The sequence below is a fragment of the Typopeltis vanoorti genome, chromosome 5, assembly GCF_054136105.1.
Source record: "Typopeltis vanoorti isolate ZY-2024b chromosome 5, IOZ_Tvanoo_1.0, whole genome shotgun sequence".
NCBI classification, from domain to species: Eukaryota; Metazoa; Arthropoda; class Arachnida; order Uropygi; family Thelyphonidae; genus Typopeltis; species Typopeltis vanoorti.
Window position 1 is genome coordinate 83,163,631 of NC_143553.1, and position 26,478 is coordinate 83,190,108.

Here is a 26,478-nt window from a genome sequence, read left to right on the forward strand (position 1 = left end):
CATAGCACCCTTCTGCTTCCAGCAACAACCAACGGCAAGTGAATATAATGGATCATCTGTCAGCTTAACTTCGGAGAATCATAATTACAAAATTGTTTTTTTTGTTGTCACCACAGTTGTCTACATTCTGTAGTGTAGAGTAATCCTTGATATTTAAAACATTGGGGGGGGAGAGGTTCCCCAATATTCAAGTTCAGGTACATATGTACCATTCTAGGAAATGATAATTATAATGGAAATAGCCTTTTTAACAGAACTGAATTAAAACAGAAATTTTAAAAATAAGTGCCATTTAAACCATGTTAAATCAAAATATACCATGTAAAAATAGAATTGCTTTTGTTTTCTAAACCGTGTTATTTCGGAATTGTGTAAAAAAAAAGCCATGTAAAAAGAGAATTAGATGTGTGTGTATATTAGGGTGACCAGATGTCCCTTTTTTAATGGGATTGTCCCCTTTTTTAGATTCTGGTCCCATTGTCCTCTTGACAAAACTTTAATGGGACACTAATTGTCCCTTTTTATTAACTTTAATCCCGTTTTTCCTCTTTTTTGAATTCGTGGCATGACTTCACTCTTGTATGTTTGAATGGGGAAAGGATAATTTGCCAGCCTGGTTGGACGAGTGGTTAGCATATCTGCTCTCCAGCCAAAAGGCTGCGGATTCAAATCCTGCTATGGGAATGGATGTTTGTAATTGTCTGTGAAAATACTAGTGGTGGTTGTGGGCAGTAGATGGCATTGGTGTAGATGGTGATGGTAGTCGCGGTTCGTTGTAGTTGGCGGAGACGGAGAGCTGTAGAGTAGGTGCTCTCCCTTGAATGAGTCTTTGGATTCCCTGGAGGTGTCATGTAATAATAATGTCTTTGCAGGTGACATGTGATAGCTTGAGATCAAAAACATGCATGCCAAGATGATTATCAACCATTATGAATGCACTCTCTCTACGATAGGATGAAAATGCTGCAACCAGTGGCAGCACTGCTGCATCTGGGCTGTAACAAGGTTATTTTCTGTACCATACCGATCTGTTAGTAATTGTGAAAGTTAAAGCGAGTATATATTGTGAGTGGTGATATTTCAAGATTTTATCATGCCGAAAAGGAAGTGTAGTTTCACTCGGGATTTAAAAGAATATCCCTTCTTGAAAGACGACGAAAGAACAAAAAAGTTGCAATGTACTGTGTCATTCGGTTTTTTCAAATGAACATGCTGTTTTATATCAGAAGCCATTCTGATATAAAACAGCATTTGACGAAGCAAAAACATAAATTGGCAGCCACTCCTTGCAGTTCAAGTCAAGATGTTACATCATTTTTCACGAAAAATTCAAACGGGAAATTAACTGACAAAAGTAAATGTCTTTTGTTGTAAAAAAGATGTACATAATGGTGTACAGACAAGTGCCGATATTTTGCCTATTGATATCGAAACAATTGTAAATAAAATATTTCAGTATTTACACCGTGAGAGTAAAGGAAATGAAGAATTTCTGCGCATTTACAGAAATTGAATACAAGCGTGTTCTAGGTAGTGTACAAACAAGATGGTTATCATTTCTATCAGCTGTGAATAGGATTATTTTGGCATGTATGATGGACTCAAATCTTACTTTTTATCACAAGATAAATGCGTTACATTGTTGAAATCATTTTTCAGTAACTAACAATCAATACTTTGGCTCCATTTCATGCAAAGCCAGCTGAAAATATTCTCAGCAACAATAAAGAAAATAGAAAGGGAAAATATTTCAGAAGTGGTAGAAGAATTGGAATTGTTCAGACAGAAAATTACAAATAGGAAAGCTGAGAAGTTTCAAACATTTAAAATGTCATCAGTTATTTCACAGTTCAAAGATGAGGGCATCTTTGATGAAAAAGAATTTTTAGACTACAAATTTATTTTATGATACTTTCCTTGAATATTTAAGCAAATAGACTTATCATTTCCAGCCATTGAAAGCATTTCACTGGATTAAGTTGCAAACTCCACTAACCTGGGCTGAAGTTGCAAGCAGCCTAAAAGCAATCAGTTATGTTGACAGCAAAATATTCAATGTTGTTGAAGAAGATGAATTATTTGATGATGTCAGCCATATAAATAATGTTGTGAACTCCAAGATGGAAGAATGGAAGGACACAAATGCTGAAGTGGACAAAAAGTGGTGTGATGTGTTTAAGTTGCTCCAAGAAAAACCACTACAAAAACATACGGCCAGTTGTTGCATTTGTAATGGAAATCCCAGGACCAAACACAGCTGTAGAGAGAATTTTTTCTCTCATGAGTTCTTTGTGGTCTGATGAAAAGAACTGCTTCAACACCAAGACTGTGAAAGCAATAACTGTGATCAAGACACACTTTGACATCTCGTGTATTGACTTTTATGAGTGCATCTGAAAGAACCAACACTTTTGGAAGAAATAATGTCTTTATATAAATATAATAATAATGATAATACTGATACTCCATAATTATAATGCACACTTCAGTCCTGTGTACTGTAATAATATGTTATTCCATTTTTATGTAGAGCATACAAGAAGTGTCCTGTTTTTGTCCCTTTTTTTTTTGTTTTGAAAATCTGGTCACCCTAATGTATATTATTATTTTTGGAAACTACTATTATTTTGATGCCTAGTCTTTTCTTTTCTTCAATGCATCAGTTATTTGCTTCACTGTACAACCAGGAAAGCATGTTTTGTGCACTTTATTAGTCATCACACCTCTAATGATTGATCTCCATATAATGATATACAGCTATCCTTTGACTCTTTCTTCGTAATACTAACTTCCTCCTTCTCATTATCATCAGCCAATCGCTTCTTCAGATGTTTAATATCCTCTTCCAGATATTACATATACATTGTAAATAAAATTATATTAATAACTGCAAAACTAATTGGAACCAGGGACTTATAAATTAAAACTATACTTCAGAGATCTTCTTTATCCTTAAAGGAATATATTCATTCTCTCACTGACTCATTCTATTATTGGCTTGTTTAAAATGAGCTTAACCAGTCTACTATACTGAACATTTTGTTTTTACAACAATTTCCTACAAACAATAAATGTTCAGAGTCAGTTCTTTATCAGCCCTTCCTCAAAATCTAAAAACTTCTTAACTTCCACAGGACTATGCAGTGCTTTCTTATTTAGCATATATTGTTCCATTCATCCTCACTGTTTTACTGGAGCATAGATATTCTTACATCAGGCAACTTAATTACAAGAAACGCAAATCTTTTATCAGAGAAAAACAGTCTTTTTTACTACTTTATGAACGACACTATCAAAATAGTCTCTTCGTTAAAGCCACTTTACAGTTTTAGATTTCACCAAGTACCAATAAAATAATTAATTTTATCAGTGTACTTGAGACAGAAGACGAAATTTTCCAATTTGAGTTTCCTGAAACAAACATCTATTAATATCTCCTTTTATTTACTATTCACTTGTTGACAGTCTCAACTCTTCCAGTTAAAGGATTCATACAATTCCTTTGTAGAATCTTCAATATTCCGAATGTTGTAGTTTCTTAAAAACTTCCTAAAACAATTTCTGTTTTGCATTCTAAACCTTCTTGTTTCTTTGGTACCCAGACACTGAACGCTCTCTCTCCATCAGCTGTCAATCACCTATCAATCTCCTCATTGAGCACACGTGCTTCAACTAAGCTGCAAGTGATGTCAGTAATGGCTGACACATTGTCGTTGGTGAAAAGAGAATGTCTTTATGATGAACAGCAGATATCACATTTGACAATTGTGAATTACAATAAAGAACATTGAAATTATTACAACTATCAGATATCCAGTAAATACCACATACTTTATATTTCATTTTAACATAAATATCACTATCAGGTACATCACAAGTGCTGATTATATGCAGTTAAGAAACCAAAATTAATAAAATACTAATGTAGAAAAACAATTTTTTTTTTAAAACATTTTTTTACAGCCCCACCCACAGGAACAGCAAAATGTATAAAATACTTCCTTTCCTTGAATAAGTGAGGCTAGCTTCATAATCTGAGAAAATTCACCCATAAAGTACAAAATAACACATGAATAGTAAATGGTCCATGCGGTTAGCCTAGTGGCTATGTGCTTTGCAATCATATGGCTGGGAAAGGAGTGTCCTGGGTTCGATTCCCGTCGCCGACGTGAGGAGCTTTAAGGATCTTTCTCGGACATAGCCAAGTTAGCTGGTCTTGGGCTTGGAGAGCATGGTTTTTCTCCCCAATTTACACAAAGAATATACCAGGAGGCACAGGGCCTAGTCACTTTATCTTTGGGATGGGTACGACTTAGAAGAGCTTAAGACAGCTCTGTAACAGGCCGGTAGGCCTAACACATAGAAGGGAGAAGAATAGAATAATAAATTATTCAAATGATTCAAAATAGTCTTCTGGAACCTAACTTAACCTTTTGAGCATGCAGATGCTAACTTTCCTTGAGTTTCTTTGTTGGATATATGAGTATCAAATTCAAAAACTAGTATAGAAAGGAAGGCACTGATAAATACACACACGTCAACTTCATTAGATTTCATTATACCTTATGTACTGAACAACATAATCTGATATAGATTTCTACAGAAGTAAAATGGGAAGTGTACAGCAATCCTGTTATCCATTTTTATTAAAGAAATAGTTTTGTTAGACACTAATGTCCTTATGAAACAATATTTTTCACTTGGTTAGACTACAATAAATTTAGTTTAATCCTTTATCCCAGTGAGAGCAAACAAAGTTTGCACCTGAAAATATCTTCAGGACTGAATATAGTCTTGTACTATCTTACCTGTACTATCTTTGCTACGAGTTGCCTGGTGTTGTACTACTTACCCAGGTAAGATAGTACAACACTATATTCAGTCCTGAAGATATTTTCAGGTGCAAACTTTGTTTGCTCTCACTGGGATAAAGGATTAAACTAAATTTATTATAATATTTAGCTCTATTTTGCCACTGTTCTCTTTATTCACTATTTAAACTTCAATAGTGCATGATTGTTGCTTAATTTAGTATCTGCAGATGGACACACAGGAAGAAAGGATTTTCTTCATATTCTTGATTATATCACCAAGACTATTTTAAAAGATTCATCCCTAGAAAAAACAAACTTCCTACTTACATATTCTCTCCTTTGAATGTTTCTTTATGATAGTTCTCAGCTGTTTCCATGTGTATAAAACTTAACACACCTCCAAGCATGATATCATAGAACACTGATGAATCAGAGTGCCGATAAAGTCCCACCATATAATGACAGATAGGAGCCCATTGCTATTGAAATAGTGTACAAAATCTTCCATGAAAATTACAAATTTTATCTACATTTCTTGAAAGAAGAAAAGTGATTCAATAAAACAAAGTTAACATCTGGCTACTGCTATTTATTAATAAGGATGTTGAATAAACAATGATATATTTAGGCTTTTTTTTTTTTTTTAATGGGACAAAATCCACAAGAAAAAGATCTTACTATATTATCACTAAAAGCTTTTTAGATTTTAGTGATCACATATCAATTAAATCTGAGTGAATGAATCAGATAATTTTATCAAATGAATTAATAAAGAAAAAGTCATACGGCTTCATTTTGGTGACATAAATTATATAGAAATAGTGGATATTAAAAAAAAACATCATTTCAAAGCCAAATGCATGTATAAACTACGAAAGTTCCGTAATTTGACCAGAGAGCTTATGAGACTACAATCTTTGGCATCAGTAGCCTTAGCTTGCACTACTTGGAAAAAAAAAAAAAAAAAGACTGCTGCCAAAGCATCTATATATTTGCTTTTTTTTTAGTATATATGATAAAGATTTTAGATGTCACTGACCTGACAGCTGTTTCAAACTGGTTTCGTTCAAAAAAAGCTAAGGCAACTCTGATGCTGAAGATTGCATTATCATAAGCTCTCCAGTCAAATTACAAACTTTCATAGACTGTACACACATTATTATCATCATTATGTGACACCTCCAAGGAGTTCAAAAACTCATCAAGGGAGGGCAACTCTCCTTCTCCACCAACTACAGCAAACCGCATCATCTACACCAACGCCATCTACTGCCACCACCATTTGGCTTTGAAATAATGTCTGATCTTTAATATCCACTATTTCCATATAATTACCCAATGAATGATTATCATTATGTATATATCAACCCCACACACGAGAGATGACAGAAGCTATAGCAAATTAATGACATGTTAAGTGAGGACTGAGGGATGTCCTTAATTACACTTTTAATTGGATGCCCTGTAATCTTCTGGCATCAGAATAAGATGGTATTTAAGAGAATCCTAAGACATTTGTCCTTTTTTGGTCATCATCCATTATTTCTGTCAGATAAATTTTTCATTAGAAGCATTGAGTTAGAGATTTTTATTTGGTAAGGTATCCAAAGCCTTATGAAAAACCTTCCACTTGGAGACCAGAGTGTTTCTTACCTCTTGATCTGTTCAGTTATAGAGGCCCTACTAGCAGCATAGCTACTGGTGGCATAGCTCATGGTTGGTGCAAGCAAGCCTCCTTACCACTTCATAGCAGAGATAACATTTAAGAATATGTACCAAAGTGGTAGTTGAAGAAAATAAATAGACCTATTAAACACTGTATTAAAATACACAGGTGATTGAGGAGATATCTGATGATAGCTGTCGATGATATATGCTGACAAATAAAATCAACATAATGTATGTAATAATCTGCTGAAATAAGTTATAGTATTATGATCAGATTCTAGGAGTCTAGTTTATTAGATGATCAGCATACAGTCCTAGTTATGAAACGTATAGCATGATTTTGGAGTCATAAGTTAAAGAATAAACAATGATTTTCGGTTATCTTAAGTCTGTGAATGGGAGTTGTGAGTCTGCATGGTTAGCCTAATGGCTGTACACTTCACAACCATATGCCTGGGGAAGGAGTGTCTCAGGTTCAATTCCCGTCGGAGATGTGAGGAGTTGAAGGATCTTCCTCAGCCATAGCCAAGTTAGCCAGTCTTTGGAAAGTAGGATTTTTCTCCCCAGTTTATCTGGGGTTTTTCATCCCGCAAAGCAGGCAAACCGGCCTTGAGAACTCAACACAAATGCAGACATATGATACCCCAGGGCATAGGGCTGACCACCTTATCCTGTGAACGGTTGAAGTCCAATGATTAATAAATCCTTGACACTACAAGGTAAAAGAGGGGGAAAGGAAAATGAGATGAGATGGGAGTTGTGAAGGAACTAAATGTGAGTTGACCAAATCTCGGATATCCTTAAGACCATTATTTCTGTTAAGGTTGGACTGTTTTTTAATGGCTTCAAAAGCTGTTACTGAATTTTCTTTTATACCATGTTTGTATGTAGCAATGAGATGCAGCAATGTAGGAAACTTGCATATGCACATCTTAATTTGATATAATCTTCGAGAAGCATGTAAGGAAGTGGAAGAGGTCCTTAGAAGAGCTGAACAAGTGTTTAGCTCTTCTAAGTTTTAATAGCTGTTGTCAAATATATGCCTTAAGCACCTGTGCATTTCATTAAAATTATTTAAATAGGACTCTAAGCTATCACTCTACCATATATCCTTAAATGTAATATTACAATGACACCTTACTAACCATGAGATTGCAGTGTGGCCAATTAAAAAGGACATTACTATGTTCATGCACACACACACACACATACTCCAGATACTGACTATCATATGAAGGATGAAACAATGAGCAAGTGTAACTTAAAATGCTTTTTAACTCAAAACTGTAGCTGTTCTACAAATTTCTCTTACAATGAATGATACATACTATTCAATTACTTTGTGGAAAATGTTTCTCTGTAGGTTTCATTTCTTATGCCAAAGAAGGCAGGATTATCCTAAACATTTTGCATCTCCACCATTTTTTGTGCAAATAAACAAAAAAGCAATGAGAATTTATGGTATAACAAGGAATGCTATACTATACCTATTCATATATAGGTAGGATATGAAGGTGGGAATTGCAGTAGAATTTAGAAACATCTAGTCATTTAGTGTTACTGAGACTATGACTGAAACAGATTCTTCGAAATAATAGATACAACATGATTTAAGCAAACAATAGGAATTAGAGAGAGTATGCAATACTAAACTTGCAGGCTAACTTCTTGAATCAAAGTTATTTTCCAAGCAGAGTGATGGTTAACAGATTTCAAAACTGGAAATTAGACTACTTGTACTTTCTGTTAGGGTTGGACTGGTTTTGAGTGGCTTAAAAAGCTGCTACTGAATTTTCTTTTACACCATGTTTGTATGTATTAAAATCTGCATTAAAGGTTCCAATAATAATAATGATGCAGAGAAATTTGAGTCACTAGTATGAAGATAATGCATAGGAAATGTGCATCACCTTTGCAGTCAAATATATGCCCCACAGAGCATTCTGTATTCATTTCACCAACATCCGCAGCCCCAACTCTACACTTAATGGTGTCCACTAACATCTCTAGTCTATTATCAAACCCCACTTACTCTTCCTGACAGAAACCCAAATCTCATCCCCCACAAGCATTACTCATCACAGCTTTCCCAAACAGCAAAATCATTCTCCTAGAAGATTTTAATGTTTACATTAAGATCACAATACCAATTGGCTTTCCTCCTCCAGTTGTACAGACCAAGCAGGCAGAGATGCTGAGACATTTGCCATCACAAACCATCTTACACAAGTTGTCCACATGCCTACCACAGATAACCCAAATCTGACCTCAGACCTCTTCCTCAGTGACCCTTCCAAGTACACAGTAGTGCCCCCACCCCCTAGGTAATTCAGATCACAATCTAGTGCTTGTCTCCTCTTCCATGGAACAGCAGTCACACAGATACTCCCAAACAAGAGTAGTTTGGCATTATAACAGTGCCAAGTTGGACAGCCTCCAAGACTTCTATGCCTCGTTCCCATGACTGGATTATTGTTTTCAGTCTAATCCAAACATATGCACTGAACATATCAACAAAGTAATCCTTACTCACCTGTAAACATATCTTCCCCACACTATGCTGAACTGCTGTCCCATAACTAAGCCTTGGTTCTCCAAAAGGTGTGCCAAAGGTGTACAAGCAAAAAATTAAGCACAGAACCAAGTCTTCCTTTTATGCCCAAAACAGCTTGAGAAAACTATATGCTTCCAAAACAGAGTTTGAAAGAGCAAAAAAACAGGAACTTTCATCTTGTCCAAACAGCAGCCAGGCCTTTTGGTCTCTTGCCAAAGCAACTGGTCATAACTTTTGCCCACCCTTATCATACCCAGATGGCTCAATAGCATCATCACCCATAGAAAAAGACAATCTTCTGGCTTACACTTTGCCTCCGGTGCAATACATACATACTGATCATAGCAAAGCTCCCCCCGACCATTCCAGATGCCAAATACTCAATGACACCTCTGTCCTTTCACCAGAGATGATTAATGTACTTGGCCCTGATGGCATTCCTCCAATTGTCCTGAAGGTTTGCACACTAGAAATGACTCCTGTACACAGGCAAGTGTCCTGTTCTACGTCACCTGTTTATGCTCTCTTACTATACTGGTATCTACTCCACAGCTTGGAAATTGGCCTTTCAACCCATTCTCAAAAAAGGATGACAAATCACTACCATTAAACTATTACCATCATCTATCTAAAGTAATGGAGAGGACCATCAACACCCAAATACTACACTACCTTGAAAACACCCATTTCTGATTTCCTGCAATCCAATTCTATCAATGTAATATGCGACTTGCAATCTTTTCATTCCAAAGTATATAACCCTGCACTTCACCACATTAAACTTGCAATTTTGTACATACTGTCAGTTTATCTAAAATCATCTCATAGGATTTCTATATCACCTTACTTTTATTATTAACTACTTCCTTCCCCAGTTTTGCATTCAGCAAACAACCAAAATATTTCTTCTGGAATCATTATCTATATTATAAATGTATCAATTAAATAGCAATTGCCAATGTACAGAACCCTGTGACACACAGCTGCACCTAGCTTCTACTCTGCCATATAAGACTCATTGATGTCTGTCATAAGCCATACTCTTATCCATATCACCAGCCTTCATTCCAATTTGCTTCGATGTTACAGTTTCATAGTATCATATCAAATGTCTTTATGAAGTTCAGAAGTATTATGATTTGGACATTTCATTTATCCAACTAACCTATCACTTTATTATAGAAAGTGGATACTAAGGCAAGACTTATCCTTCACAGCATATCATATTCCTATCCACCCATTCTTGTGTCCTGACCATTATTCTGAGATATTGATTAATCTAATTTGTTACCTTTATCTTGGGCCTCCTTTATGTAATCAAACTGTTTCATCCTCTTTCTACTCCCTTGGAACCATGTCAAAAATGAGACTTAAACAGCTTGGTTAGACACAATGCCTTATGCCTGTGTATTATGTGAAGGTATACGACAACTGAAATGCCAATTTGCTTGTACCTTCTTTTAACACACAGGTAGTGTTCACTAATTTTGCAATACTCCAAGTAACTTCAGTTCATCTGTCTATATTCTCACATCAACCTCTGTCAAATCTATCTTTACTGACATCTCATTAGTCAAGCTTGATCTATGAAGATACCAGCAGTTATCAAAATTGCAAAAGTCATATCCCACTAAATTAAACATCCTCACAATTATACACTTGTATATATCCATAAATAATGTGAAAAACACCTATTATGCAATCTTAATTGAGGTTAAAACTGGACAAGGTAGTGACTCGCCATAACATATGGCACAACATGCTACCATTTTTTTTGCGCCATAACATATGGCACAAAAAAAAGTAGCATGTTGTGCATAATAAGATACAACAAAAACTTAATATGAAGTCAACTATTCTCTAATATATATGAGTAGCCTAATTGCATAAGTATTTCATGTGAAAACAAAAATTTGTTTGCTTACAATTGAGTAGAATAAGGATGAAAACAAAATATCATTTATCAAATACTGTGCAGATTGATGCTATTCTCTTATATAAATTTGCTGCAGTCTTCATTGAGGGAGTTGTAACCTAATAAAATAACTGATGTAACAAATTTGGTATAAAAAGACAAAAAATACATACTATGAAAATAATCAAGCAACTGGAAAACGATTACATTTGCAAAAATAATAAATTTAGTTTAATCCTTTATCCAAATGTGAGCAAACAAAGTTTGCACCTGAAAGTATCTTCAGGACTGGGGTAAGGTGGTACAACACCGGGGAACTCGTTGCAAAGGTGGAGCAAGCTAACATCACTCCTATCTCAGTATCTCCCATAATGCAAAACATATCTCCTTGCGGATACATATAATGTTATGCATCAAGGGAAAGGCCTACCCAGGCTAGTTTCGACCTTTATTGAGGTCTCTTCTCTTTTTCAGGCACAAACTTTGTTTGCTCACACTTGGATAAAGGATTAAACTAAATTTATTATAGTCTAACCAAGTGAGAAATAAACTTTCTACATTTGCAACAGCAAACAGAACAAGCAACATTTCAGTTACCATATTTGTTCCACAATTTTAGAACATGGAAACCTAAATATGAAGTAGATAACAGAAAAAGAAAGGTTGGTATGGCAGGGAGCCAGTTGAAAAAATTTGTATAAAACAAGAGAGAAGTTAGCTAAAATACCAAGTTAAAATTCAGGAGTGTTAAAACCAAATTTTAACATATGGAATTGAGAGATGGGTTAAAAATAAAATATCACCAAAGACCTCGAAATCACATCTGAGAGTCCTGAAGAAAACTAGAAGGATAAACAGATGGCAAAAGCAGAACCACATAAAAATGGCAATATAGAAAAGATCTTTAACAATATTAATATTCAAGAATGCACAAGTAGATTTAATCCAAGATAAAAATGTTTATGTAGATTTAATCCAAGATAAAAATTTTAATTCAAGATAAAAATGTTTAAAAATGTTAATGTTTATGTTCATTTAAAATGGGAGACAAAAGATAAACATAATGTTTAAAAGCAAAAAAAGAGAGAAAAATCACATTATTATTATAAACCATGATAAGTCAAACATACTAATTATGACAGTTCTCATTCAGCATGAAACATATATGTCCTGTATCCAATTTCCAAGATTTATAAAGCAAATTGTTCAGAAATAAAGAGTATTATCATATTCTGATAACTTGCAAGTCATATGAAGATTTATTTCTATTATCAAAATGGTTTGGCTTTTTTCTTTTCATTCTGATTGTTTTCCAACACTTTCATTATGAAAACATTCCTTTTGAGAATATGAAAACCATTGTTGAATCTATTTTGAGACTGCCTGGTTCCAATGCTTCAGTAGAAAGTTTTCTCTTCGGTAAATTTATTATGGAACAAGAGAGAATAAATCTACTGCATATTGACACAGTAAAAATCAATGATAGTGATAAAAACCTATTTCAAAGGAATCAAGCGTGATGATGTTCACTAGTTTGTAGGTCTCATCATCTAGTACTTCTACACACTCACCAAACACCATGGCACAGTCGTCAGGTTGTAAAATAATTTAAATAATTTATGTGCAGAGCAATAGCAAGTCCACGCAGCTGTAAAATAGAGTGAGCATTGGACACAATTCAGATTTTACAGTTCATGGCAGTTTTCATTGATGATTCCAAGTTCTTTCCCCAACCTGCCATGAACTATAAAATCTCAATTGTGTCCAATGTTCACTCTATTTTACAGCTACGTGGACTTGCTATTGCTCTGCATATAAATTATTTTACAACCTGATGACTGTGATGCACTTTAAAGTTTTTTATAATATGCATAATAATCTATACAGCTTCATGTAGAAAACAAATAAGTCCCACTGGTAGCTGTGCAAAAATTCAGTAGGCAAGGAAGCATTTCAGTTACTGCTGTGCACCTGCAGCTTAGAGAGGACATTACTCGTGTCTATGTTGCAAGATCCACTTACCAAATTACAACTATTATGTCTCCTCTCTGCTGTCTATTACTCAAACTGAAGACCACATTCCCTCAGTTTATTCTCATATGCACAATTGCATTCACACAAATGATCTTGCTTGCCCACTATCAAATCTTTTCAACTGTCTCCTCATCTCCTCTGAACCCAGTGTTCTTTTCAGCAATGGCCCCTAAACTATCTACCATAATCTCTAGTTCTTTAGGTTCCCTGATCTACCTGTAGCAAATTACTAAAAAATAAACTATTCTTTGCAATGTCCTCAATCCAAAATGCATACCTTTGCATTTAGCAACACTGAACTGACACTTGTCATTTGCACAGAGTACCAGTTTGTTTAGATCAACCTGCAAAGATTCTGTATTGGAAATGTTCCTTGTCATTGTTCTTAACTGTGCATCATTGGCATATAATTGTATACTGCTATCCAGACCAATCCCAATATCATTAATATATAAGTTAAACAATAATGGCCCAAGTCCCATGGGTTTTCCACTGGTCAACTCCTTCTCTTAGCCTTGGCACCTCTGTACATTATTCTCTGATACTTGTCAATCAGCCACTGTCCATAACAAACTTACAGTTCTAGACATAATAATATCCTGCTATAATTCATAGTAATCCTCTCCTGATTACTATGAATTATAGCAGGATATTGATTTAATGCTGATTTAATTTCATGTACTGTAATTAAGCCAGAGAGAATTCATCATTACTTAATAGCAGAAACATGCATTTGTGAAGAAGGAAAGAAGTATCCATAGTCATGAATCACTGTTGAATCTGATAATTCTTTATAATTAAACATATGTGAACTGCATACACTTAATAACAGGATATCTACAATCTTAGTGACATTCCTTATTTGTGTCTTCAGGAATTTTATTACTTAGTCTTAGTAAGGTAGACAATGGTGGAGGGAAAGAAAAAACAAACAAACAAAAAAATCAGCAAGGAAACCTAGAATCTTAAATAAAAAGAGATCGTTGAAAGTTTATTTTTCACTTGGTTAGACTATAAAAAATTTAGTTTAATCCTTTATCCAAGTGTGAGCAAACAAAGTTTGCGCCTGAAAAAGAGAAGAGACCGCAATAAAGGTCGAAACTAGCCTGGGTAGTGGCCCTTCCCTTGATGCATAACATTATACATATCTGCAAGGAGATGTGTTTTGCATTATGGGAGATACTGAGATAGGAGTGATGTTAGCTTGGTCCACCTTTGCTACGAGTTGCCCAGTGTTGTACTACCTTACCCCAGTCCTGAAGATATTTTCAGGCGCAAACTTTGTTTGCTCACACTTGGATAAAGGATTAAACTAAATTTATTAAAAAGAGATCCTCATTGTTAGATCTTGGCAAACTGGTTCTCAGCACAGCAATGACCATAATCCCACCAAATGGTGGGATTAATTTAAAACCTCTGTTTCCCCCTGTTTAAATAGGACTAGATTCTCTTGGTCATGTATGTGCAGTAAAGTGTAATTTATTCATATACTGTGTCTACCACTGAACATGATGTTTTGTAGGCAGATGGTGTATATGTGACCCCAGAAGATGTGCTGATGACCACAGAAATGGTGGTATAATTAGTTACACTATCTGTGTTTGATATCTCCAAAGCGTTAGAAGATCTAATATCTTAAAAATCACTATACTGATATAATACATTATCAATATTATTAAAACTTTGTTGGAAGTTTTTCCACTTGGTTATACTATAAATTAAAAATACCAAGAAATTATATGCTTGGTTTAATCCTTTATCCAAGTGTAGGCGAACAAAGTTTGCGCTGAAGTATTTTCAGGATTGGGGCAACTCGTGGTAAAGCTGGTATAACTTCACATCACTTGCCTTAATATCCCATAATGGAAAGCACATCTCCTTGTAGACATGTATAATGCTATGCATTATGGGAAGGGTCACTACCTAGACCAGTTTTGACCTTTATTGAGGTCTCATCAGTGGGAACTAGACCCAGAGGTGATACCAAGGTTGAAGTAATGCAGAAGTCATATTTTCATATACGAGTTGCCAAAAGGGGTCACACCTTATTATTATAACACTCTGGATTAGAGATAGATAGTTGTTGAAAGTTTTTCCACTTGGTTATATTATACTATAAATTAAAGATACCAAGAAATTATATACTTGTTTTAATCCTTTATCCAAGTGTAGGCAAACAAAGTTTGTGCCTGAAGTATTTTCAGGACTGGGTCAACTCGTGGTAAAGGTGGTATCATTTTTTGGTATCTTTAATTTATAGTATAACCAAGTGGAAAAACTTTCAACAACTGTGAGTTAGTCGATCTCATATGGAGGTGGCAAGGTTTTTTCCTCCCGGAAACTCGGGTTTTTCATCCTGCATACAGACAAATCGGCCTTTCAGAACACACAATTTACAGACAAAAAAATACTAGCTGTGGCGATGGTTGTAGGTAGTAGATGGCATTGATATAGGTGATTGGTAGTAGTTTCTGTGTAGTAGTGGAGATGGAGAGTTGTATAATAGGTGTCCTCCCAGGATGAGCCTTTGGACTCCTTGGGGGTGTCACGAATAATAATAATCCAGAGTATTATAATAATAAGGTGTAACACCTTTTTGGCAACTCATATAGAAAAATATGACTTCTGCATTACTTCAATCTTGGTATCACCTCTGGGTCTGGTTCCCGCTGATGAGACCTCGATAAACGTCGAAACCAGTCTGAGTAGTGACCCTTCCCATAATGCATAGCGTTATACATGTCCACAAGGAGATGTACTTTGCATATCTACTTATACATGTCTACAAGGATGTATAAGGATGTGCTTTGCATTATGGGATACTAAGGCAAGTGATGTGAAGTCACATCACCTTTACCATGAGTTGCCCCAGTCCTGAAAATACTTCAGGAGAAAACCTTGTTTGCCTACGCTTGGATAAAGGATTAAATCAAGACCAAGTATATAATTTCTTGGTATACTTAATTTATTATTAAAACTTGTTAATTTATATTCAAATCTAATTATGCACATCACTTAATTTATTATTAAAACTTGTTAATTTATATTCAAATCTAATTATGCACATCACCTAATTTATTATTAAAACTTGTTAATTTATATTCAAATCTAATTATGCACATCACTTGATGTTATTTAGCCTATCCTATAATCATTTCATTAATTCATCTTTAAAACTATTCCCTGTCAACTCTCACTATAACAAACACCATTTCAGTGGATTTTTTCACTATAATAAACAATTGAAAAATCATAGCTAAGCCATGACTTTTCAATAGTCCACTCTATTAATGACATTCCGTGTGTTTGCAACCTTTTTGTTGTTGTTGAAAATCATTTTATATATTTTCTATCCTAACCATAAAAAAATTAAGTAAAACTAATTGTATCACTTAACTTTTTTTTTTTTTAAATTATATCTTCTAGTAATGCCTAGCTCAACCAAGTGAAACATAATCCAGTCATCAACATTATACACATTCCATGAAAGCTTTAAAGTCCTTTCTCCTTTGTGGTTAGTTGATAACAAATTACAGCTAAGCAAGAGATCTGCTTAGCTTATCATGATGTAGTGAACTTTTACTATGGCGAACTCTAACTCAATAGTAGGAAACTTGCTAGAGCTAATTTTCTTTCAAACATAATTGCTGCTACTGGGCTTTAGATGGGATTTTTGATAATTTGGTATGGTGAGTGTTTATTGTACAATCCCTCACCATCTGTGTGAATCTCTGATTTCCTAATGAGGAAGAAGAAAGTTAGTTATATCATAACTTCTTTCTTGTAAGCATGCAGTTCTTTTACAAACACACAATCTTCTGAGATATATTAGTTATCTTACCAAAAAGATTCCTCAACTTAAATTCATCATTAACCAAACTACTCAAATTTAAGTATAAACTCTTCTCAAATCACAATTTGTACTGAATTGAGAGAAAAATCAAATCTTATTCTGTACTTATGACAGTCTTCCAAGATCATCCTAAAGAGAAGTGAGATCAATCATCTGCACAATTTACTACTCTTCTGAAAGTGAACTCTGGGGAACTTGACTCCTAACAACTTGAACTCCTGAAAATCTACCTGTCAACCAATTTATCCATTTTGCAAAACAATAATCAATATCTACTTTGGAATGCTTTAATCAGCAGATACACATGTATAAACACATATATTTATAAACCCATTCAATAGTGAATGAATGGGTTTATAAATACTAAATATAAGGTTCTTGAAAGGAAACTGAATCCTTCATCATCCACAGTAAATTATCTTGTAATTTTCAAAAGACAATGGGATAGGGTAACACTTAGACAAATTTCTAATTAAAGTAAGTTTCACAGCTTACACATAGTAAATATTATATAGAATTTATTCAAAAACTAATATATTTCAATCAACATTACCTGGACATTATCAGAGAGATAGACTATTAACTATATTCAAAAGATGAATCAAAATAATGGGTCATAAATCATGCATATATTAGCTCATGTCACAGTTGAAATAAATATTACACTATTAGAGTTCAAAGGAACAACTCTAAGTTGTGTAGATTAAAAAAAATAATAATTAAAATAATTATTAATTAAAAAAAGTTAATGAACAATTAATAGTGATCACTTCCCAAAACTTGGATATTGGCATACAGCCTGATTGGTTCAGATTCGGATGATTTCTTAGTGTTTCACACGTTTCAACGAAAAGATGATCAAATTTGAACTTGCTGGAGTGAAGAAATTTTATCTGTTTCAAAAGACCTCTGTACCTAGTGTCAGCAGCATGACAAGACTTGTCAGATTCCAAAAATGCAATACAGTCTTGATGTCTTCAATTCTAATCAAGGCAGAATGGCCAGTCTGTTCCAAAATAGGAAAGACAGCATGGGCAGGGTACTTGATAGACACCTGGTAAGGAAAGAGATGGAAATGTATCCTTTGTTGATGGTAGAAAGTTTCCGAGATGGTTTGAGGGGAAGCATATAGACTGAATTTACAAAGAGTTCTTGCTATTTGTTCCGAGGTTTGTTTAAAGTAGGGTATAGAAATTCTTTTTACACTGGATTGTAGTTTTGAAGAAGGATGACAATTATCAATAATTTTTTGAATGGTAGTTTTGTTGTATCCATTGCACATCAAATTACTTTTAATTTTATTCTAATGAAAGGGGATTAGAAGAGCAGATTGCATGAGCTCTGCATACAAGACTTGATAATACCCATAATAAAGCTTAAAGGTATAACTAACACCAAGAGGAAAAAATACATTTATTAAACTCACTAATAGTTTGCTGGTTTTCTACCCAGCATTATCAGAGCATGATGAAGCTATGACATGCACACACACACAGCACTAAACCAAGTAATTATAGAAACAATTTAAATTGTAACTGACACCTAGTGCCCTTACGTGCCACTTTCTAGGGATCAAACATTTCTTAAAATGATAGCTTCCCACATCTTTGGTAAATTAATGCAACCATACTTGCTGAGGTTGAGAGAGAGTGCTTCATAGCTGATGTTGATTCTAAGAATAGCCTCTCGGATCTGTAACGTCTTCTAAGTAATTCTTGATAACTATTTTTTGTGATGAATGATGGTGAGAGGATGAGCGAATGTAATATACAACGATTTATGACTCCTTATTTTGATTCATCCTTTGAATGTAGTTAATGATTTATCTCCCTGAAGATGCCCATGTAACACTGAAAGACATATAATGGAGTTTTTGAATAAATTATATATAATTTCTGTTACATGTGTAAGCCATGAAACTTACTTTAACTAGTAATTTGTTGAAGTGTTACCCTACCCAACATTCATCTTTTGTATGTAGTTAACAGTAACTCCCTGAGGATGTTCATGTAAAAACGTTGAATGAAATTCATTAGTTTTTGAATAAATTCTATATAATTTTTGTTACATGTGTAAGGCGTGAAAGTTATTTTAATATGTCCTTTCTTTTAGGCAATAAGAAATCTGAACAATAAAACCATACATAACAATCTTACAAAAATGGAACTAGCAGCAATCAAGTCATTTAAAGCTAATCAAGACATAATTATAACGAAATCAGATAAAGGCAATGCTACTGTCATCCTTGACAGGTCAACATCCATCAGATGAATCAACTAGTCTCCGATAACAAACACCTATCAGCTGGTAAACTATAATCCAAAAAACAGAATAAAGAAAAAAACAGAGAAATTACTTAAGTCCATCACTTCATGGCCGTCAGACACAGTTAAAAAACTTATACCCCATTACGCCCACTCTCCTAGAATATATGGTGTCCCGAAAGTACACAAACAAAATGTGCCTCTTCAACCTATTGTGGAAGGAATAGATAGCTCTAATTACCACTTAGCCAAGAAATTAGCATCAACACTCAAGGAGTTGGTAGGTCATTCCCCCATCCCCTCCTACATAAAGAACACACAACACTTTATAAACAAAATTAAAAACATAACAATTGACAAAGATGACTTATTAGTCAGTTTCGACATTTCTGACCTTCTCACAAATGTCCCAATCAATGACACAATTCTTCTCCTATGGAACAAATTTCTGCCCGACATTATGATCCTCTTTGTCCACGTAGTACGTTCCGGTTAGTTCGTGTGGCAAAATAAATTTTACCTACAAAAAGAAGGTACGGCAATGGGCTCACCACTATTCCCCCCCCACCCCCAATCACTAACTTCTATGGACTTCTATGGAAACTTTTGAGCAAAGTGCTCTTGATTCCTCCACTTTAAAACCTACAGTGTGGCTCAGATACATTGACGATGTGTTCGTTATCTGGCCACATGGGCGACAAACGCTAAGCACATTCCTTAGCCACCTCAACAAACAACATGAACGCATACAATTTACAATTGAAATTGAAAATCAGAACTCGCTCCCGTTCCTGGATACACTGGTCACACGTCTTCCATCAGGCAGTCTATCCTTCATGGTCTACCGCAAACCGACACACACTGGCCAATACATACCACCACTCATCACAAAAATATGGAGTCATTAACGCCCCTAAAAACAGAGCTATAACAATTTGCTCTAACCAGCAAGCTCTGAAACAAGAACTAAAAATCATCAGCGACACATTTATAAATAATGGCTATAACAAAAATACTATTAATAAAGTACCTCATAAAACATCATCAAAAAAAAAATCTAGATTACAATAAAACCATAGCCATCCCATACATTAAAGGGTTATCGGAAAAAATCAACAGAATCCTACACCATTATAATCTCAATGCGACCTTTAAACCACCTACAAAACTTAAACATATTCAACTCCTCTAAGGATCCTATCCTCTCACTGGCACATCCTGGAGTTTATTGCGTCCACTGCACCTGTAACTTACCGTACATTGGTGAAACAGGATGTACAATCTCGATACATAAGAAAGAACACATAAGACATATTAAATATAACCATTTTGGTGATGCAGGCTTCTCAGATCACGCTCTCAACATCTTACACCAAATCGACTGGAAAAGTACCTGCTCTTTAAACCATACAAAAATCTGGTATGAAAGAAAATTTAAGGAAGCCTGTGAAAATTCTGATAAACCACCCAAATATCAACAATAATGGTGGCATGAAAATTCCAAGAATCTGGATGGCACACATTCAGCCTACTCAATATTTAGTATCCAGCATACTTCAGGACTCTAGACAACCTTCAGCTAGTATTGAAAACCATTCCATACCAACTGGTTGGAATTTATATGTATAATCATGGTGTTAATATATATATATATATATATATATATATACAGCATTGTTGTTGCTCCCAATGTAATTTTACAACCAATAGATAATATCAATAATAGGACTCTAGCGCTGATGTGGTAAGTTTTTTTTTTCACCAGAGGTCAGGCCAATAATTGTTGTAACGGTTGGTCAGTAACTTTAACAAACCATGTAGATTGTAGTGCAGCTTGTTTCTCTGTATATGGTATATATGCTCCAGAAGATGACCTTGAAATAAAGGTCTAAACGTCGAATGTGGATTTTGGTTATATTAAACTAAAGTTTTACTCAAACACGGTAGTTGTCTTCATAATTTTCCAAAATGTATTATTTTAATATGTCTAGTGCACATGTTCCATTAAAACTATTAATTGACAAATTACTGTTTCAATGTCTTCACTGAATTCTTAATTAATTCATTAATGAATTTATGTAAACTGTCCTGGAACTATTCTGATTGTGATATTATAAACAGTATCACAATTTCAAGGATTTCTGTATAGGTATTGCAACAAACTACTACAGGACGAATTACATGAGCCCATAATCTATTGCCATAAATCACTAGCAAATTTATGACCTTAAAAGAATAGAAAAATAAAAAGAGGGATTCACTATGCAAAAAACAACCAATAATCTCTCTCTCTCTCTCTCTCTCTCTCTCTCTCTATATATATATATATATATATACAGGGTGTTCGGGATAAATTTGACATATTTATAATTAATTATATTTTTCCGTAAGTTACATGTATTAACACACACTTCTCTTCATTTAAAAGTTTGGACCCTTCTTCATTCACATACAAGATGTCAGAAAGGATGGATAGCTGGAACCCACCTGAATCATGGAAGAGAATAACTTGTATCATGATGATTCGTGCCCGCCATCAAAATAAGGATATTACGACTGCTGCCCAATGCTCCCTGAATACAGTAAAAACGATCAGGCATGAACTAGAGACTTGCAATGGTTACTACGAGGATGTAGCAAGAAGAAAGATCCCTAGCAGACGATCTGATTGCGTTCGTACAGCAGAATTCCTCGCAAATCTGCAGGAACAGGTGTTGAAGAACCCTGGCATTGGAATTCGGGCTTTGTTCGTGGAGTTGCTAACTGTAGTCAAGCCCTGGATAACAAGGGTAGGCAATGGTAGGCCGTATGTATGGCAGCAGGATTCGGCCCCTTGCCACACCTCTGGGAAAAGTCAAAAATGGTTGTCTGAAAATTTCTACGACTTCACCAGTCCAAATGTTTGGCCTCCAAACTCCCCAGACCTTAACCCCATGGATTATTTTGTATGGGGCGCAGTTGAAAAAGACACCAATCGCACTTCCAGTAATACAAAAGCCCAGTTAATGGATAAAATTAAAACAGTTTTTGCGGCCCTTCCCAGGGAGACTATAGCATCAGCTTGTTCGAGGTTCCGAAGCAGAATTGAAGCTGTGATCAATGCTAATGGTGGTTATTTTGAGTAAATCTTGTTGATAGTATTGTAATTAACTCTGCCTGTAATGTTTTTTTGTCAATTCATTAAATTTAATAGATACAAAGAAGATTTTCTTTTTCCTTACGAAACTGTCAAATTTATCCCGAACACCCTGTATATATTCACAGTTTAGTATAGGGAGGGTTTAGCATGTGGAGTTTGTTTTTTTGGAAAAAAAAAAAAAGGGGTGAAATTGTGAAATATTATATTAGAGAATTTTGAAGTTTTTATTAAATGAAACAAAAAAAATTACCGAAAAAAAAGTAATAAAAGAAATCACAATAACAATTATGTTGTTCTTGTAGATAATGTTTTCTCTTCTATGACAATATTCTATTTTCTATGACAATATCAAAGTGAAAATGTAAGTTTCCATGGTTTAGCAGTTCTGTTGGATGTTTTTGGTATTGAGACCACATTATGATGTATATATAGGCAATATATATAGGTAATTAAAACCCAACAATTTCATAAGTTGTCAGACTTACATCATCAGGGGTACTAGTACAAATTATAGTCTTGCGTAAAACTTTTTTGTACTAGTACCCCTGATGATGTAAGTCTGACGACTTATAAAACTTGTTGGGTTTTATTCATATTGCTAATTTTTTTTATTATTATTATTAAACTCTTTATTTACATCATAATGCAGTCTTAATACTGAAAACTTCCCACAATATCAAAGAGTGTTGATGAAAAATGAACTTATAATTTTCAGTTTATCAACATTTAAGTTAAGCTTATCAAATACTGACTGAAAAACAACTTTTTTTCTCTTATTGCATTTCAAAATTATGGTATAATTATACAGAATCATAGTCTTGCTATGCATATAAATATCTCCACTTGATACAAAAAACAACTGATTCTAATATTAAATATTTTAAGAATTAAGTTTTAACTCTATGATATATTTGTGATATAACACTGCCATTTGTGACAGTTATAAAAATGCAGTATATTAGTGAATGGTTCAAAAACATTCATTTTACATGAAAATTCTATTAAATGTTGACATTTTCAAAAAAATAAAAAAATAAAACTCAGCATAAAGATCAAATGAACTCTCTCATCTGAACACTGCGCACTACCTCTGGCGCAAATGTGAAATTAATAATTTATAAATTCCTTACTTAAGTATAAAGAGCTAATAAGCTTCATTTCGGCAATGAAAACATTACTTAAATTCAATTGCAAGAAACTTAAATGCAAGAAACTCTCTGATTCTAATCTTTGAGTTTCTTATTCGGTTTTAAAACTATGTGGGATTTAATATCCCCTTAATTTAAGTAATATAAATTCCTTAATTATAATCCAATTGCCACCTGTATATATCAAATACCAAACAAGCATGGTTCTGCTTTTAACCTTAGCAGGGTTTGATTCCGTCTTTAATCCTAATTGGGATTTCACCAGCAACCTGCTACTGTTATTGGTGATGGACTGTTCCATCACCAATAACAGTAAACCTTAAGCATTGGTGATGGAACAGTCCAAGATAAATAAATTATACTTGGTAAGAAATGATATTTTTGTTTTCATTCTTAGAACAGTCCAAGGAGTGCTGTTTGATGTGGACAGATCAAACCTGGGAGAATATTTTTCTCCATTAATGATAACAGTTAAGTAATCTGTTCGTTTACTTCATCTGTATTAAAAATACCTATTAGTTGCATATAACAGTATATATGCTCCTGATATGAGGAGTGAAACATTCAGAAAGTAATAAATAATATTTCATGAAAATATGGTTGTTTATCCTCCAAGTTTTAGCCATGGGAAAATGTTAAAGGTCAAGGTTTCTTTGAAATCTGAAAAACACGAGCTCTTAATATGCTTCAAGGCATATCTGCCGGTTTCCATGTTCTTCAATATACATTTTTAATTACCCTTTTGATGCAATTTTGTGAAGAATATGAAACTTACTGCAGTGGCAGAAGTGATAAGTAACAGACTCAATTTTGCAATGTTTAGTTGTATCGTCCACCTCTGTTTTAAACTAAGCTATAGAAGAGTAACTTACTCATTGCCAAACGATTTGGCAATACTGATTGGCTTTCAGAGCAGCAAACTAATTGGTGAGATGACATGCACATTCAATCCATATGTACATTTTTTATGGTTTACAATTCCTAATCTGAATTAAAAACAAAGTAAAGATTTTCTGAATGGAGAAGTTATAAATCTGTAGAAGGCAATAAATTCCACATCTTTATATAATCCTTATGTTTGTTTCAAACATTTAACAGCTATTTAAGTTTTGGGCTGGGTGAGTGGAAATCTTACTGATAGTTTCATTTGTAGTGAGCTATTTATGATATTGCACAGTATCCTTTCCTGAAAATTTACTTACCTCCTTTCAGTCAAAACAAAATAAAACAAACAAAAAATAGAAATATAGAAAATGAGTCTACGGCTCATTTTTCAAAATTTTCATTACCATCTTGAAAAAATTTTTGCCACCACTAATTTTTGTTACTTAGTAGTTTGAAACATCAAAATTTAAGTATTTTTTATTCTCTAAAGAAATGTGAATGTTTATATCAATAATACATCTTACATCATATTTTGAACACAAGCTTTAACCAGGCTGATTTCTACATCAGCTTCTGCTGCTATCCGGGCAACATGTCGAAAGCCATCAATAAAAGGCAAGATCTATAAATTCAAGTTTAATATGCATTAACCTCTTATAACAATAATTCAAGAAAATATATATATTAACTATAAGACTCACATAAGTAATTTATTTGACACTTGTGGTTTAAGTTATTTTCACAGAATTAATTTAAACTGCAACATAAATTTTTGTTAAGTCGCAAAAGGATTAAATATGTTAAAATATGTTGACTGAGTAGGTAGATAATTTAGAGGTATTCTGGTTTTTGTTAATATTTAAATTTGGTTTTACTTCATAATTCATGAACAAAATTACTCTCTAGTCAAAATGATAAACCATTAATGTACATATAACAGTTAAGTGCATAGAATCAGATGTCCCACATTATTAACATTAAATCTGGCTGGTGGTAAGGCTTACATATTCACCATTCATAGTTGTACTTTTTAAGTACATAGAGAACTGTATTAACTAAAATAAATTTAATTAATACCTCCTATATTTCAGCAAAGTCAAATTGCCATCATCAGGGAATAAAAACATAACATACATGTACACAGGCACTACACTAATAAAGATGAAGAATGTCAACTGAGAGTAAGCCTAAAATCCTAACATTAAATTTATTCAAAATTAACTTAATTCCTTTGTTTTCTGTAAGCATAAGAGTATGTAATGTGAAGTATAACTGTTGCCTTGCTGTAAAATGAAACTAGTTTGTATTTAATCCTTTAAATATAAAAAACTCAATTCTGTTTTAAAATAAAGCACTGCCAAAGACTTTGTACACATATGTTGCTTTATGAAATCAATTAGATAGATCTGAGTTTAGCCCCAAGTTAACCCCAAGAAATTTATTTAAATAAAATACAGTGCTTTCTCAATTATCTACTTGAAAACTGGAAAACTCATTTGCTGGTCAGTGAACTGCAGATATGGTTATCTGGTTTACACAGTCAGTAACATGCTTACACTGACATGCTAGCCCATTCAGTCCAGTGATTACTCAGATAATCTGAGTAATCACTGTACTGAGAAACCAGAACTGAACTATATGAGAGAAGTCTAAATTAATTATGTTCTTGTTTAATCCTTTATCTAAGTATAATCAAACAAAGTTTGTGCATGAAGCATCTTCATGACTAGGCTGCTTGTACTGGGTGTCCCAAAATTCACGCAAGAAGTAATTTTGATAGAAAACACAGGTTTTAATTAAAAATTGTAATCTCTTATTGTTTCATAAAGTATACAGTATAGGGTTATGCATGGAATAGCATATCGGGTAAATGGCCTCCATGGCTTTGCTGGCACATACGCACTCTTTTGTCGAAATTTTCCATGACCATTTTGTATAAATGTGGCTGAATTTCGTTGATACAGCGCTCAATTTCCTCCTTCAAGGCATGGGTGGTCATGGACTTGTTGGCATAAACCTTAGACTTCAAAAAACCCCAAAGAAAAAAGTCCAACACCGTTAAGTCACATAATCTGGGCGGCCAATTCTGATCACCAAAATGGGAAATTACATGACCAGGAAATGACTCATGCAGTAATTGAATTGTTTCTTGGGCTGTATGGCATGTGGCACCGTCTTGTTGAAACCGCATGTTGTCCACATCC

At 34.1% G+C, this 26,478-nt stretch overlaps 1 protein-coding gene across 1 annotated transcript in view; it reads right to left on the reverse strand.

The window, feature by feature from the left end:
* Window positions 1-26,478, reverse strand: part of Nprl2 (Nitrogen permease regulator-like 2) — a 187,680-nt gene that overhangs the window by 47,833 nt on the left and 113,369 nt on the right. Inside the window, exon 6 of the mRNA XM_090393218.1 lies at window positions 24,799-24,896. Coding sequence (XP_090249344.1) covers window positions 24,799-24,896 — 98 coding nt within the window. The remainder of the gene's footprint in view (window positions 1-24,798; window positions 24,897-26,478) is intronic.